This window comes from Lissotriton helveticus, chromosome 2_2, assembly GCF_964261635.1.
Source record: "Lissotriton helveticus chromosome 2_2, aLisHel1.1, whole genome shotgun sequence".
Lineage (NCBI taxonomy): Eukaryota > Metazoa > Chordata > Amphibia > Caudata > Salamandridae > Lissotriton > Lissotriton helveticus.
This window is the reverse complement of record NC_136060.1, coordinates 27,187,205-27,203,136: the sequence shown is the minus strand read 5'-3', so window position 1 is coordinate 27,203,136 and position 15,932 is coordinate 27,187,205. Positions and strand designations below refer to the sequence as shown.

At 40.4% G+C, this 15,932-nt stretch overlaps 1 protein-coding gene across 5 annotated transcripts in view; it reads right to left on the bottom strand.

Moving 5' to 3' along the window:
* Nucleotides 1-1,946: 1,946 nt before the first annotated feature.
* The window catches only part of STOX2 (storkhead box 2), a 599,364-nt gene continuing 585,378 nt past the window's right edge, over nt 1,947-15,932 (bottom strand). For 4 of the 5 annotated variants that reach the window (XM_078678002.1, XM_078678005.1, XM_078678007.1 and 1 more), the window contains exon 4: nt 1,947-4,735. In XM_078678002.1, the coding sequence (XP_078534128.1) occupies nt 4,537-4,735 (199 nt within the window). In that variant the 3' untranslated portion in view covers nt 1,947-4,536. Of the gene's footprint in view, nt 4,736-11,548; nt 11,648-15,932 lie in introns of all 5 variants that reach the window. The other variant, XM_078678004.1, reaches the window with a different exon arrangement.

Sequence of the window (15,932 nt, the reverse complement as noted above, 5' to 3'; positions counted from 1 at the left end):
CACTCATCCCTAACACCAGAAAGAGCCACGATCTAGATGAATAAAACTAGAGGAAATCATACATGAGGGGTGCGATCTACACTAGTGACCATGTGTATACCTGATTTTTTCCCAGCCGAAGGATTTTTTCGATTGTAGAACAAAGAAGTTTTACGCCACCCAAAAGATCAGATCTGGTACGTAATGCTCTCGATGATTCACTCATACCTGTAAATATCACATATAGAAGTAGATTTTTATGAGCTCCTACCTTTTTTTACTCATACAGGTATCACAAGTCCTCCTTGATAATAATTTCCCCTTTTGAAGACCTTCGTTATAAGAAGTGCCAATTAGACAGTCGAAACGCGTTGGTTATACTGTTTTGAGAGGCAAGCCTAAAGAACCCAGGACAAACTGTCATTCAGAACGTTGACATCTTAGAGCCAATATTGCACGGCCCTATTCTGGGTTCTATACTTTTGAGGCGACCTCCCACTGGCATAAAAAACTATCGTACTGTGGGGACCCTAATGTGAGAAGTCCCCGTACTGCTATCTAAGAAAGGAGTTGGACTATCATTTGCCTGTAGAATTGCACAGTTATTGGTGCTCTGTAGCACCACTTTGTTTTATGTTTAAAAATTGTACAGTTAGTCGTCTAATGTAAACTGTACAGATGTAAGTTTAATGTAATCATGATTTATATGATTTGAGTATTTTTTCCTGTATATACCTTATACACAATACAAGGAAATAGGTTAATTGTCTAGCAAGTCCTGCACAGGGCCAACACGTCTTGGTGTAAAACAAAAAAACGTTGTTTGTATTTAATTACAACCCAGGGATAAATAAAAAATCAAACTGGCCTGAAATAAGATTGGGATCTATGCTGTCAGAGGTACTTTGTTTTGAATACAAGGAAACGCAGAGAGCACTCCATGCCCTAATTGGAGAATCAAATGCTTAATTTTAAATCCCAATATCTCTCCCCTTTAATCTTCTTGCAAAAAGAGAAGTTCTGAGGAGCCTTCTGAAATAATGTTGCATTTCAGGAAATAAAACTATATCATATTGGGGAATAGAATGTGGTGGCTCATTGGACTAAAGCATCCACTAATAAAGGAGCCTTTGATCGTCCTCATGGTCACAGGTTCAAATCCCGGGGGGTGTACTCCGCCTTTCATCCAAACGATGTCGAAAAAATGAGTACCATTAAGTTGGGTAACAATAAACATCTGTTATTCAGCGCCAAGATACCTCTGGGTGAACGTGCGCTTTACAAATACACGTTACGTTATGGTGTAAAGGCCAGAGCTGCTGACTTTGGAGCTGGGGATCCAGGTTCGAGAATCAGCATCAGCTCAACATCCTGCGATTCTGAGCAAAACACTTAATCTCCCCATGCCTATGAAGAGCGACTGTATACCCTCACAGGTGATTAGACGCGCTCTACAAATCCGAGTATTTATTTATTTTAATAAACAAGATTGAAATGATACAGTATTGCAGCAGAGCAAATGTTTCCTTTAAGTATTTCTAGTACAGGTATAAAATCCGTGCCATAGATCAGAGAGAAGACTGGAAGAGGAGGAGACTTATACATATACAAACAGAAAATAAGCTTAAGAAATATAATCGGTGAAATATATCCTGCCAACAGTGCCATCAGAATGGGAGACTGGTTAAAAAGCACCCAGAAACAAAATGGCATAAAACAGAACATATAGTGAAGGAAACTGAGACGTTATGTAGAGGGTGAAGTGCAAGAAGGCTTGTCAGAGCGGAACACTGTAGTGCATTTTTGAATCTCTATGATCCAGGCTTTGTGTTCCTTTGAGGTTTTTAGGGTCTCAAAAAAATTAGGACTGTGAGGAAGTCAGACGTTAGAAGAAAAAGATCACTAGATAACCTAAGTTTTCTATGACAGAATTCCGATTGGTCCGGTGCACAAAAAAGTCTGCTTACTTAAAGCATATAACCAAATGTTATTTAATATCTTAAAAAGTAACACGATCCAAAATGGATATTTCACACAACACTACATAACAACATGAACACAATATTACCATATGAAGGGACTTTCAAATATAGGCTTACAAAAATCCCTGTCATTTTATCCTTTTTAAGTTATTATGCTAAGCATGACAAGTAAACATCCTTTACAATATGATACACTGACACAATAAAAACCATGTTACAAATGTGCTGTTATAAATCAGTAACATTAGGGAAGACATTTCATGGACTGTAATTATTTCATATGAAATACTATACAATATAAACAAAACATCCATCTTGGATGACCTTTACAGCAACCAGAGACCAAGTATTTTTAATATTTTTTCAGTGCAAACACATTTATACAAGGCAGTCTTGGCTGCAATACTCCTTCCTAATGTACAGTAAAATCCTGCTTGCATGTATTAAGCTAGTTTGCCTAATGTCACATTCAGTCACTCACAGGTTACCTGACAGTGTTACAACCCTTTTTACTTTTAACTGCTTTGAGGAAAGTAACATCTGTGGCAACTAATCTAATGTATTTGAAAGCGGGCAATTCAAATATCTGACATGTCTTCTGTTGCAAGAGTCAGGCTGGCAATCATGCCTAAACAAGCATATGCAATGCAGTCTGATGCATTACAATTACCAGTTGACTTCAGGAAGAAAATTAAAGCAAGATTGAGGAGATGATGCCCATGTCTCATCCCCCTTTACATAATCAACAAAAGGTTTTTTTTTCCCATGGAAAAAAATATTTTTTTGTAACTTTATAATACAAAAGGAAACCATGGTAATGAAAAATATGAGCTCATACATAAGCATTGACATAGTTTATAGAATAACTAACCTAATAAGGTTTCAAAACTTACTTTTTGTACAATACAATTTTACATTGCTTCCATTTTTTATCATCAAATTCATGGAGGTAGTTCTATGTAAAAAGTAAAAAAAAATCCATAAAATAAACATGTTGTATTATAGAAATAATACATATTAAGTGTGCAAAATGCCAATAGTTTTGTGTTGATCCTTTAAGTTTCACATAGATTCAACATCAGCTAATTCTGTAAACACTTCGATTGATCGACAGCAAAGGTTTTAGGTAGATACTATTTGTATTTCCTTCCAAAGACGACCTTCTCTGCAAATTGTAGAGGTTGTGTACATATAATACTCCCAACCTCATTCCATTTTCTCTCAATTTTTAAATGTGGCATTGCTCCCATGTTTTCCTGACCACAATTTGTGGTTTAATACTGTGAATGGTGCATCGCCAGTTCAATTCAGGTCAAGCTTATGCTGTCTCCGCTGCCAAAGAAGAACGTAGTTTCACAATGTCCCCGAACTGGCATTTTCTAGATAAACCTTGTAGTTTAAGCGGAAATCACATTCAGCCATCACTTGCAGAATTGAGTGCAGTTCTGTCAACCGAAGTGGGACTTTAGTTTCAATGTTACTTTGTCCAAGTTGCGAGATTACAACATTATGGAGTACAAATATTCAAAACAAAAAGGCCCAAAATGCAATCCCCCCACAGTTTGTTTCTTTAAATTCCCATGAAAAAAGCATGTAATTTTAAAAGCCTAATTTAGGCATTATAATGAAACTCTAAATAAAATAGAATTAAATCCTTCCATTAGAAAGAAATCAAGTCATCAGGCCACACTTGTAATTTGTAGCAGAAAAGCTCCCTTTTGTTCATACAAAATATTTAAGATCCCTATTTTCGTGTACCAGGGGATTAGGTATATCGTCAGCGCCATGAGGGTTAGAGCAATTTTTATAATACTTGGTTCCTACTCAATAAAAGAGTATTTCCTTGTTACTCCTTGAAAGCTGCACCCATGCCAAATTTGCCATTTAATACTTGCTCAAATTATACACCCCGCTTGCCATGTGTGATCAGGGAGGACTAAGTTAAAATCCTAAAATTATTCCTGTTGAGTGTTGCTTACTTTTATTTTCTCGCTATACCTCCATAATCCCCTACCACTAACTCACAGAGCTGCTGTCCTTCTTAATCTAGTTTGACACTGTTTGTTACCTATTGCAATTTGATTATGATTGGTGCTCTGAAAAAAATATATTCAAGATTGGTGGTACACTTTAACCACAAATCATGTGGGCTCAAGTGATTTAGGAGGTGAGGTCTTTAGCGCCAAGTCTCTTCCACACAGAATGGAGTTGGCGACTGCATGATATGGAATACGCAGATGATAATTTCAGTGTCATGACTTTCACATGTTTACTCACTTAATGATGAGCATGAAAGGGAATGTGTACAAATATCCCAGGCTGCTATTCTCTTGCTTCAAAACTGCAAATGATTTTTTTTTTAAAAGCAATATTGCGAAATAAAGATTTTGTTTCAGCTGGCGGTGGTACTGGTTTTGTTGCCCTTAGCCTATGCCGGAGCACAGGTTGTTTTTTTTTAGCACGCCACACAAAGTGTGATTAAGTTGATTGTTTTAAGGATGTAAACATCGGTCCCTATGTCAGTAAACTTTGATGTGTCGGATGAGACAGAAAAAGCTCTGAGGTCGCGTGAATATCAAACACTAGTAACAGAAGCTTGCAGGCAGTTAGCAGGTTTTTGCAGTTTCTCAGCATCAGTGGTTGCGGAGTCTGCGGTAGTTGCTCGGAAGTTGAACGGTGGGCCGATTCCCCCGTGAGCCGGGCTGAGAGCTGGGTTCTGACGTCTGTTACTTTCGACAATACTTGAAGTGTTGGAAGCCAGGCTTTCGCGAGTCCTGCAAAAACACAATAAAAATAGCCATTATAGAACGATCTTCCTTGTATGTAACGTCATATCCAATAAGTTTTTGCGCGTAATCGTTCACACATGCCTTGGCAAAATGGTTTCCAGAAGTGCTCTGGAACCACCAATTGGGAGTGCAGGTGAAATTCTAAACAGACAAGAACCTGTAACAAAGTTTACAAGGTAGAAATGCTGTTTGACATACGTTTCTTTTTATATGCAGGCTAACAAATTAACATACTTACTTTGAAATGTTTTATCTTTGTTTTATGCAACGCCCATGTTTACAAACAGCTTGGTTGAGTGCTTCAACTCAAATACTATTAATGTCCTATTTCTGTTGAGACTTATCCAGTTTATTTATCCCTCTACGTTCACAACCTCACCAATATCTCTTGTCTTCAAACTGTCTCCCTCAAAGGAAGGGTGTGGGGGTAGAGCGTGGAAGGCAGATATTAAGAAAACACACCTTCAAATGCTTAAGTCCATTGTGTCATGCTCCCCATACCCCTTTACGGTGAAATAACTCCAACCAGATACTATTTTAGTCCTAAAACTAATTTGTCTCACTCGTGCAGGCTTATTCATTATTATTATTTCTCTTCCTTGTTTACCTTTAACATTTTCAACCAGAAAATTATATTTCAGGGTGAATCAAGTATTCTGCAAACTTAATTTCATTTGAACTTTTTTCGTTATGTCTCTTGTGTGTCCCCTTCTACTGCATGAAAAGCCACAAACCAAAGAAAGTATATTTAGAAAGAGAGAAATATTAAAAATGCAGTTAAAGAGAAACTGATCACTTTCCCTAATAATGTTTACTTCATCCCTAGATCCACTCCATTCTGCTAAATACCGGTTATGCTAGTATGGAAGAGATTAGTGCTGGAATAATCCAACAGAGCATCTCCCTCATTACACATACAACTTCCGTACTATAGGCCCATCGCCTGAAGTAACATATCTGCAGCTATCCCACCTTCCCATTACTCTTACAAACTTTTCTGCACTGTCCTTTTCCAGCACTTATTTAATGTTTTTTAGACTCCTGTGTGAAGCACAAATGTTGCTGCTTTTTAAAAATTCATCAAAGGGATACACAACAGAAAAAGAATAAAACTATTATAAAGAAACAGAGATGAACCTGGGGATAAGAACACTATGAACGAAAATGTACCAAATAGAGAGGAAGTTATGTTTATAGCATAGGAGAACTGGGAAATATAGCAAGACATTTGTATGTTGGGGAGAATATGAAGCGCTGTCTCATGTTTTTGTTGGGGGCGACGTCGTGAAGGATTCAAAACCAAGTTTGACCAAGTAAGATGAGTTAAGAGAAGAAGCCAACTGACATAAAAGGCAAAAAAGCACAGATTTCCACACAGAGTCTTCTTAAGATATATTATGCTGAAAAATACCTTTTATGGTTAAGAGCTATGCTTTCTTGCTGAGTGGATTTATATGACACGACCATGAAACAAAGCAGAATGTGTAGTGACATATTGGAAACAGAACAGCGGCGGCACTGCTGCACTCCCTCTTAAGAGAATAGAATCATACCTATTTATCAATCTGTCTATATGTAAAAATATAAATAATAACGTCTGCACCCAACATAATTTAGTACTAAGTTTCCAATGAAACATTTAACGATGCATAGTTTTGTTCTGCAAAAATTTCAAGGAAGTGTAAAACTGATTTCCATTGAAGTACAGCTAACTAGAAGTCAAGAAAGCAGCAACAGAGTTAAAGCTTATTATAGTATTTTCATGTTGGGATACACTTTTCTCACAGTATCAATGATGGTGTGATCTTTATCAGCATCATACAATAAGTGAATATTTGCTGAAAAAATGCAACCTCTATGAACATTAGCAGACACACTGTTGACACAACCATTCACTATGACAATATTCACTGGTAGCCATCAGTAAAATCATTAAAAAATGTAGCTATCCTATGTCACCATCGTTTTAATTGTGGAAGCTTGAATTCTTGTAATACCAAAATGACATTGTATATCGTCTATTTCTAGAATTATATCACAACTTATCCTGTACTTGTATCGCATGTCATCTGTTTGCATATTTTCGTATTCGATAAAATGTTGCTGTATTTCTATTTAGGTCAGAAATTTTACCTAAAAAGCTATATTTGCAGTACTTAGATCCTCGGTGAAATAGGGCCAATCATGTTCCATTTTCACTAATTACAGAGAAGCTAGAAATTCACTATCCTCGGTTAAATAGGGCCAATAATGTTCCATTTTCACTAATTACAGTGAAGCTAGAAATTCACTATCTTTTCATGTCATAACTTTCGATTTGTTAAAACACAAAGACAACTTTTACCATTTGAAGTTTGTGACTTATCTTAGGCAAACAAACCAATATGAATGAATTTTAGCTGGCATGCGCACATACACAGAGAAAACCTTATGCGATGTCAAATCATATTTCAGTGATACACTTGTGCTAAAGAGAGTGTTATGTCATATAAAACAGAGGAACAGATCAGCCCGGTGCCAATTTATGCTACTCTCACTTACTTACTACAACAGCATCAGGAGCCACCACGTTAGTTTTCTTACTCCCTTATACGAGGCATGTTTTTCGACATTCGTTTGATTCAGTGCCCCCTTCCACCCCCTGCCAATGTTTCACAGCTTTCAGGACAACTCCTCATAGGAAACCTAGGCTGTGGTACCATCCTACAAATTTGTGGCTGGTAACCTATCTGTGGCTGGTAACGTATCTGTGGCTGGGACTATGCTCGTTAAAAGATTCAATGGGATTGTCAGTCACTAACCTTTGACGAATCCCATCTCTTCTAAGCATCTATCAAGCCCCAAACTTTACACACTTAAAAAACACATCACAGTTCTCTTAGGAGAAATGCGATTGCTGCTTTAGGTACACCATTCCTTCTTTGCAATGCTAAACTTTTCAAGAAAGTCCCTCTCCCTCTCCCTCTCCCCCACCCTCTCTCTTTCTCTCTTCTCTCTCTCTTTCTCTCTCTCTCTCTCTCTCTCATACGCCTTGCCATTGGTCCAAGTCAGTCCTGTTTTTCTACCTGGATAACATTTGATAGATAGTGGAAGAAGGAGTGATCATGGTCTGACTAGTACTCTATTGAAGTCTTAAACACAGTTGATGATTTGCTTTTCTTGAGTAGACAATGGCAGCGAAGGCTTGGAGGTCAAGTTGTTACACAGCTATCCTCACGACAATTTCAGTTTATTTCTATTGCCTATTTCACTTCCAAAGTCTAATACTTGTCAGATGGATACGCCCAGGCTCCTCTTTTCTACCTCAATATGTATGTAAAAGCACCTGGCTTTCTTATTCTGTGCTGTCATGTTTCCTCTTCTTTGTGTAAGCAAAGGAATCCGGATTTGCTTCAACCAACTGAAGGTTCCATCGTTACCACATTTCTATAACTCTTTCACTCCGCGACTCTCAAATAAATGGGTAAAGATCTAATAGCTTAAATTAAATGCATTGAAAGACATTTGGTGATCTTTAAAATCTAACTGCAACTCTGGTCATGTGAAATCAGCTAATGCTCTGAATCAGTGGACTTGATATAGGCAATTTGGTCTCAGGGTTCTATAAATCATCTGGTAGGGAGTAAAAAAGTCCAGGGAGATCTGACGGGAGAGTGACAGGATGATGAACAGCGCCAGCAAAAGTGGACATCCAAGTGATCATCATATACCCAGAAAAGGAAAGAGGTCGGTCTTACTGGGTGTGTTGAGGTGACCTGTGTGCTAAAGTTAAAAGGAGGTGATTGGGCCAGGAAAGGATTCCTTGAGGAGAGCAGGAGAGATGAGGAGAGCAGGAGAGATGAGGAGAGCGGGAGAGATGAGGAGAGCGGGAGAGATGAGGAGAGCGGGAGAGATGAGGAGAGCGGGAGAGTTGAGGATGTGTATTCGGTAAAATGTAAACAAATAGGATTGTGTTGTTAAATTGCTCCTTTTTGGATTGAATAAGGATCATAATAATAATATATCAGTCCCTAAAGGAACCTCAAATTGATATTATGCCCAAGCTAGTTGTCACTGCCTTAGCTCATGGGTATTTTGCCAGCAAACACAGTTAGTGCAGGTACCATCTTTATACCCAATCTACATGCACTGCCTCCGTTATCTGTCCTTGATTAGGCAGTCTTTCGTGTCAACAAGATGTTACCATGAACACAGCCTATCAGCTTATGATGCTGTTCTTGTAGTCACTCTCAGATGTTCATGTGCCTTTAGTTGGCACCATTGCGAATAACCCACCTCTAAGCAGCCTCATATTAATACACACTGCAGCTACTGTCGGGTTCGCAGTATGTGCTGTGTTTGGTAGTGTCTGAGCACTTACTGTGCCTCTGGTCAGCCACAGCCCACATACTGTACCTGTTATTGCACTCCAGAACAGGGTAAAGCATTGGAGACAGTAGTGGGTCCTTAGTCGAATCTTGATTAGGTACTGGGCCTCTAATGGGATGCATAGAAAGTACCTCATCGTAGACAACCGTACAGCATACACTGTAGCCTCTAAATCTATGTCCATCCATAAACAGATAAGGGGCCTATAATTAGTCCTAAAACAAGTACTGAGGTTGTACTCAGCCACGCAGCTGGTACTGAGTGTATGACAGTCCCGAAGCATGCTGGGATTTGAGGAGAGAACAGAGTTAATGGTGGATGGGGGCTAGAGTGGGAAGGAAACACACAGAGGAGCACGTAGGGGAAGTTATCCTGTGAAGACATATACAAAGTGTTTTCACAAAGCTCACAGGTCAGAGAAGAGCTGGGCTAAAAAAACAAACACATTAAAAACTACCACATTGGTGCTATGCTGCTGTCCTAGATGAAATAACAGAAAGGTAAGCCTCCTTTCACCACATAGTCCATTTTTTTAACCCTGAAATGCCATTCACTACTAACAATGTAAGTTGAAGTTGCTTTGGTAGGAAACTTTAGGTCCTTAGAATGCCTCCTTATGTAAAGAACCAGGGTCTCTGGGATCCACAAAACCGTATTGGGCTGTAGGGAGGGGGAGGAAATAGAGGTTAACACTCTTGTGCTGTCAGAACAGCAACCTACCAAGCACTTCGTCTCTCGCTCTCACATGTGCAGGGTGCCAGGTTGGCTGGAGTCTGAACCACGACCAGATTAGGGCTCACCTGAATGGTGCTCATCTGCCTTGGGAAGCCTTCGAGAACTTCAGAGAAGATTGAGGCCTGACATGATAACACTTCTCATATAAGCTCAAAGCAGAAACAACACCCTCTCAACCACACACCTTACAAGATAACTTGCTATATGTGTATGGGGTAGTAAGCACTTTACTAACGCAACAATAAAAGAATCTTTAAAAAAAAATAGTTTTGTTATGAAGTGCATGTAGTCTGGGGCTGCCCTGCCCCTCTAGTGCGGTCTTGATTAAAGAAACAATCTTTACATACTTTTCCTTATTCTTTTGAACTGTCTCAACTTCTTACGACAACGCCCAGGAAGGAGCATATCTACCTTTACCCGCTTTAAACTGGCATCCAATGCCTTGAGGTATCAATTTTACAAGTCTGGTCTTAATCCACAAAGCCTACACCTAGGATCCTCCGTTCCAATACCGCAAATTAGCTCGCTGGATGTAAACAATTAATTTCATGTTAATTAGCCTATCCAGAACTCTGTACCTGAGGCTTTTTTTCCTTGATGGGAGCACAGTTATGCCAAACCACCCCACCCCATCCCAAAACACATAAAATTCAACAAGAAACGGCATTTGGTATTAAACAAACAAGTAATTGTTAGAAAACAAATGACCCTACCTAAGGAAAGAAGACTAAATCATAAACAACCTCCTTCACTTAAATACATTTGTGTCATTACATACTTACAGTGGAATGGCTGGTCAATGACTGTGACAGGCCAAAAATACCTTACCCCTTGTAGCTCTTGATTTGAAGGGGTCAGAGGACTGCCTATATTATGCAAAGGATACAGAAGTAGGGTAATCAAGTAAGGAGGGCATCCTTATTTCGGTTACATATCGATTCATTCATAATTGAGCTTTAAGCAGCACCCATCCAACCAGAAGCAAAAAAGTAGGAAGAGAGAAATTTGCAGAGATTGCATACAAAACGCCTTGAGTCACCTACATAGCTGCTTTGAAGCAAAAGTGTTCACCACAATAGTTTGAAAATAAGCATCAGGAGGGGATAATATTTGACCCCGATACAAGTTTTTACGAAAAGCATGCCATTTTAACCAAAGAAGGTTGTCTGTCCTCCAAAAATGATTTTGAATCTGGGAAGGCTAGAAGAATAAGCTTCCTGATTTGCTATTTAAATTCAGGTTTTATAGCTTGGAGAAGCATCGAAGAAACTGTGCCAGCTTTGGGTCAACTATATTAGGTGAATTGTAAGAGTTATAAAAAGCGGTATTTCTGCTACATATGGTAATGTATGGATGTGCACAACATTTCCTAGTCGTTTTTTGGTAGGACTGCACAATATTTGGAACTATAGAACCAATTATTAGCACTTAAAGATCAGAAAAAATGAACTATGCACTATTCAAATGCATGAACAAGTGGACATCCATGTGTGAGAAAGTAGCAACACAACTTAAAGAAACATTAGCCTTACGTTAAGCGGAATACGGATGCTACCAGGAGCTTCAAATGAAGTCACACAAGCTAGCTATGAGTTAAACTGAAATTCCAGTTCAGCTCTTGTGTTCTACTTTGTTTCACTTAATAGAAGTTCGCAAAAAGAGGCCATTGAAAGGACGATTACTTTCAGGAAATACCTTTAATCCTCCTTTTTTCTGCCCCCAAAGCCACTAGGTGGACTCAGCGAGAGCTGGGGCAAGGCACTTATCCATGGCCTCATGAAGGAATTCCAAAACCTGAGGGATGGAACAAGCAGAAGCATTACTGATTACGTGCTTACATCAATTTTGGAAATGTGTGTCTTCCAAGTAACTAAAGTACTCTATCATGGGATCGCCGTTGAAGTCATAAATATGAAATATACCCTCTCGACTCTTGTGCACATTTACAGTAAATAAATTTAAAAAAAGTGTTTTTTCCATATGCTCAGATGCCCACAATAATAACTAAATCTACCAATTCTTTCCTACAATAAAGCCAAACCGAATATGTGAAAAAACTCGAATGAAAATTGGACTCTAAAAACCAAAAATACGATCAAGTTCAGGGGGTTTCACTCAAATAGTCAACAGTTTGAAAATGCATTAAAGGAATACTGCTCCTTCAAGGAAACCCACAATCCTATAATTCAGGGCACTGCCAGTCGAAACCTCAGTTTCTCCAAAATCCTGGACGCAGGACGTTTGAGAAGTTTGGCCTCATTAGGATGGCAGATGGACTTCTGTCGGTCCATCACCCATTCAGAATGGGGACCACACGCTTACAAGGCGGCAGTCCCACACGCCGAATTATGATGCGAATGCCACCACGGCGGGTGCAATTCTGATTCATTGCATTGCAGCGGGTGCTACGGTCTGCAGCACCCGCTGCAGTACAATTAAATTACATGTTACATATCCCTGCACTACGTGGCAGGCACCATGCGATACCTGCCACATGGTGCTGGGATATGTAGGGAGGCACCATAAGTGACCCCCAGGGCACATATCCGAGGCACAAGGAGGGCTTGCTACGGGCCCCTATTTCCGTGTATCTGTCTGCCTGGTCACGGCAGGTTGACTGCTGCTGAAAGACAGACGGAAAGGGATATTATTATCCCTACGGTGGTGCCTGGCAGGCATCGTAATGCGTCGGTCGGATCGGCCCTTACGAATGGTGGAGGACCGCACCGTTGGCATAGCAGTGGCGGTCTTCTCGCCATCCTAATGAGTCCCTAGGTTCTCTATGCTAACCATGTATGACATGAACATTTAGATATTGTTCAAATTCTTAAACAGTTGATTTCCTTGAGTGTTTGTGTGGTGATTATTTTACTGTAAATATTTTGCCTTTACTTTGTTTGTTTTTGTCACTGCTCTCAATAATCGTGTCTTGACCTTTCATGAATTCTCTCCCCTGAAGAAAAAAAATATTAGGTGGACCCTGTATGCTGACTCAGCCTGTTAAGTAAGATGGCAGTATGTTCATAATGCAAGGAGAAGCACATCATGCTGATGTAGTCAGTGGGTGTCTAGGAGAATCCTAAAGGGAAGTGGAGGCATTTAATATTACAGAGTAGAAGTCTCCAGAAGGAATTAAGCTCCTATAGCTGGTACAGCCTTCTGCTATGTCTAGTGTAGGGGTTCCCATCGCATCAGAGAATGCTGTCAAGGATTCGTCCAAAAGGGGGAAAGGGTTCAGAAAGACCAGCATCAAGAGAGTCAATATCACTTCCGCAACTAAAAAGTGCAGTCGATGATATATCAGATCGGTCGGTCAATGGGTATTGTTTGATAAATGGCCTCAGGCCAGATGCTCAGTACAAGATAATAAACATATGCATGAATACACACTATGTACAATGGTAAAAAGATAAGGAAACAAAGAAGCACTGCTGCGTTAGGACGAGAACCCTCAGTCACCCTAGGGTGACATGCTTCATCATGGGGTCCCCTTCTCACAATGGGGCCACAAGGAACCCAGTGTGGGCCACGACTCTCTTGCGGGAGAGGAGCAGGGGTGTTCTACAGCCCAATAAGTACTACTTCCTATGTGGGCAGAGTGCAAAGAAAAAAGTTAGTAAAACCATCTCTTGGTGATCAAAAATTCTTTATTCTGATGCCCTCAGTGGATATATGATTAAAAAGCGAAGTGAAATACGGTTATAGATATTACATCGCATCAGCATACAGGTAAGGATCCGCTCAACCATCATCAGTCATTTCCCGGGATGTAGAGCTTACAAGCTTCTACTCACATCTAATTCAAAGGTCTGGCGGGAGGGTGCTGCAGACCTACTTGCTGATGCGTCCAGTGGACCTTATCAGACGATGGTGCACCAAGAACTTAGTCTGAGCTTCTGAGCTGACTGTATGCCTCCCCTTTTTGTTATTTATTTTGTACACTACATAGACCAGAGTGACACATATATCTTGGTCCTGAGGAATGCCTAGAACTTTTTTGTCTCACATGGCAGAAACATGTCGACCATACGCTAGGGTAATATCTATATCCCTATTTCCCTTCGCTTTTTAATCCTACCCATTGGGGGCACCAGGATAAATAATTTTTGCCCACCAGGAGAGTTGTATTCACTTTTTTTATTTGCACTCTGCCCTTCAACTTTGCCTGCATAGGAAGTAGTAATTATCGTGTCGTGCTCCTCTCCCACGGGAGAGTCGTAGCCCACACTGGTTATCTTGCGGCCCCAGTGTGAGGAGGGGACCCTATGATGAAGCATGTTGCCCTAGGGTGACTGAGGGTTCTTGTCCTAACACAGCAGTGTTTCTTTGTTTCCTTATCTTTTCCCCCACATACATAGTGTGTATTCATTTAGATTGGAACAGTACGGGTAACTTTGGGTGAACAATGCTTCCACCAGACACTTTCTTGTGTGAGATGAAAATAAACATATGCATGCAATCATTTTGGATGGTAACAGGGTTGTGTAAAACAAAGATTCACTCCAAAGGATTTATTAGCGCTCGAGAGCCGAATCCCAGAGCAGTAAGCTCACTAGCTCACAGACAGGTCTTTCAACTGCTAGCCTGAAACATGTAGCTCGGGATACGGTTTAAATGGAATGGAAAATCATTCCAGATTGTGGTAGGCAGCACGGAAAGTCCTCCAACAAAGCTTTTGCCACATGAACTGATCAATATACAGTATTATTATTATTTGGATCTTATTAAGAGCAGCATATCACCCTGAAAGGGTCTCATGGTGATGATGCGAGATTTCCAACAGATATTAACAGTGGTATAGCGAAAGATTAGAATATCCAGGTTTTTAGAACTTTTTTGAATTTTTCATGATCGGTGCAGACACAAAGCTGTATGGGGAGATAAGGCCAGTATTGGGGGGATAAGTATTAAAATTCTCTTCCACCATTTCTGGCGTGCTTGTCATATGGGGAAGGGACTGATGTTTCCCACAGGACATTAGATTCCGTATTGGCGCATACCAATTAAGTACAGGGGACCATTTCCATATAGAGATTTGTGTCAGACAGAGGAGTATGAAACGTGTACGTTTCCATATTGGCAGCCAGTGTAGGTTTCTTGAGATGGGGCCTGGCGGTGATAGAGGGGGAAGATGAAGTACTAGACATGCTGCGGTGTTTTGTGCAACCTGCAGTCTGGTATACAGTTCTTCATTAAAGGAAGCCATTAAAACATTCCCATAATCCAAGTGACTAATAATAAGTGCCTGGACTAGCGATTTTCTTGATCCCAGTGGAATCCATTGAAATACGTTCCGTAGGGCGGGCATGATGCCAAAACGGATACCTGAGATGTGGTTTACATGGCCCTTCATTGACAGTTATCCACTATTATTCCTAGATTCTTTACTGTTGCCTTTGGGATGGGAGTAGGGCCTAGACTTACCGACCACCAGTCGTCCAACCAGAATTCATGAGCTTTCCCAAATAGTACAACCTCTGTTTTACATGCATTACGTTGTAGACAATTCTGCTGCACCCAATTGGCGATATGATTCATGTAGTCTTGAAATCTCACTTTAGTGTCTGCCGGCTTGGGTCCCATTGTGATGACCAACTGTGTATCATCTTCATAAGAGACGACATCAAAGCCATATGATTTTATCACTTGTGCAGGGGTGCCACATATTTATTGAAAAGAGTGGGGCTCAGCGCAGATCCCTGTGGCACACCCTTGTACAAGGATATGGTTCTTGAACCATCCAACTCTAGTTTCACTGAGTGTGTTCACTTCAGGAAGTGCTTTAGCCAGCTGAGGTCTTTCCCTCCGACATCAATCTCTTCAAGTCTTTTTGTAAGAACTTCAGACCCATCTCCCTACTCCCCTTCCCAGCCAAGGTCATTGCGAAGGCAATCAACACCCAGCTGTCTGAGTTCAACGAGAAAAACCATGTCCTGGACAACTCTCAATACAGCTTTCGAAGCAAGGCCAACGCCGAAACCGCTCTCCTCGCCACCACTGCTGACACCTGCTTCCTCCCTGACCATGGCGAAACCGCAGCCCTCATCCTACTGGACCTCTCAGCTGTGTTTGATACCAT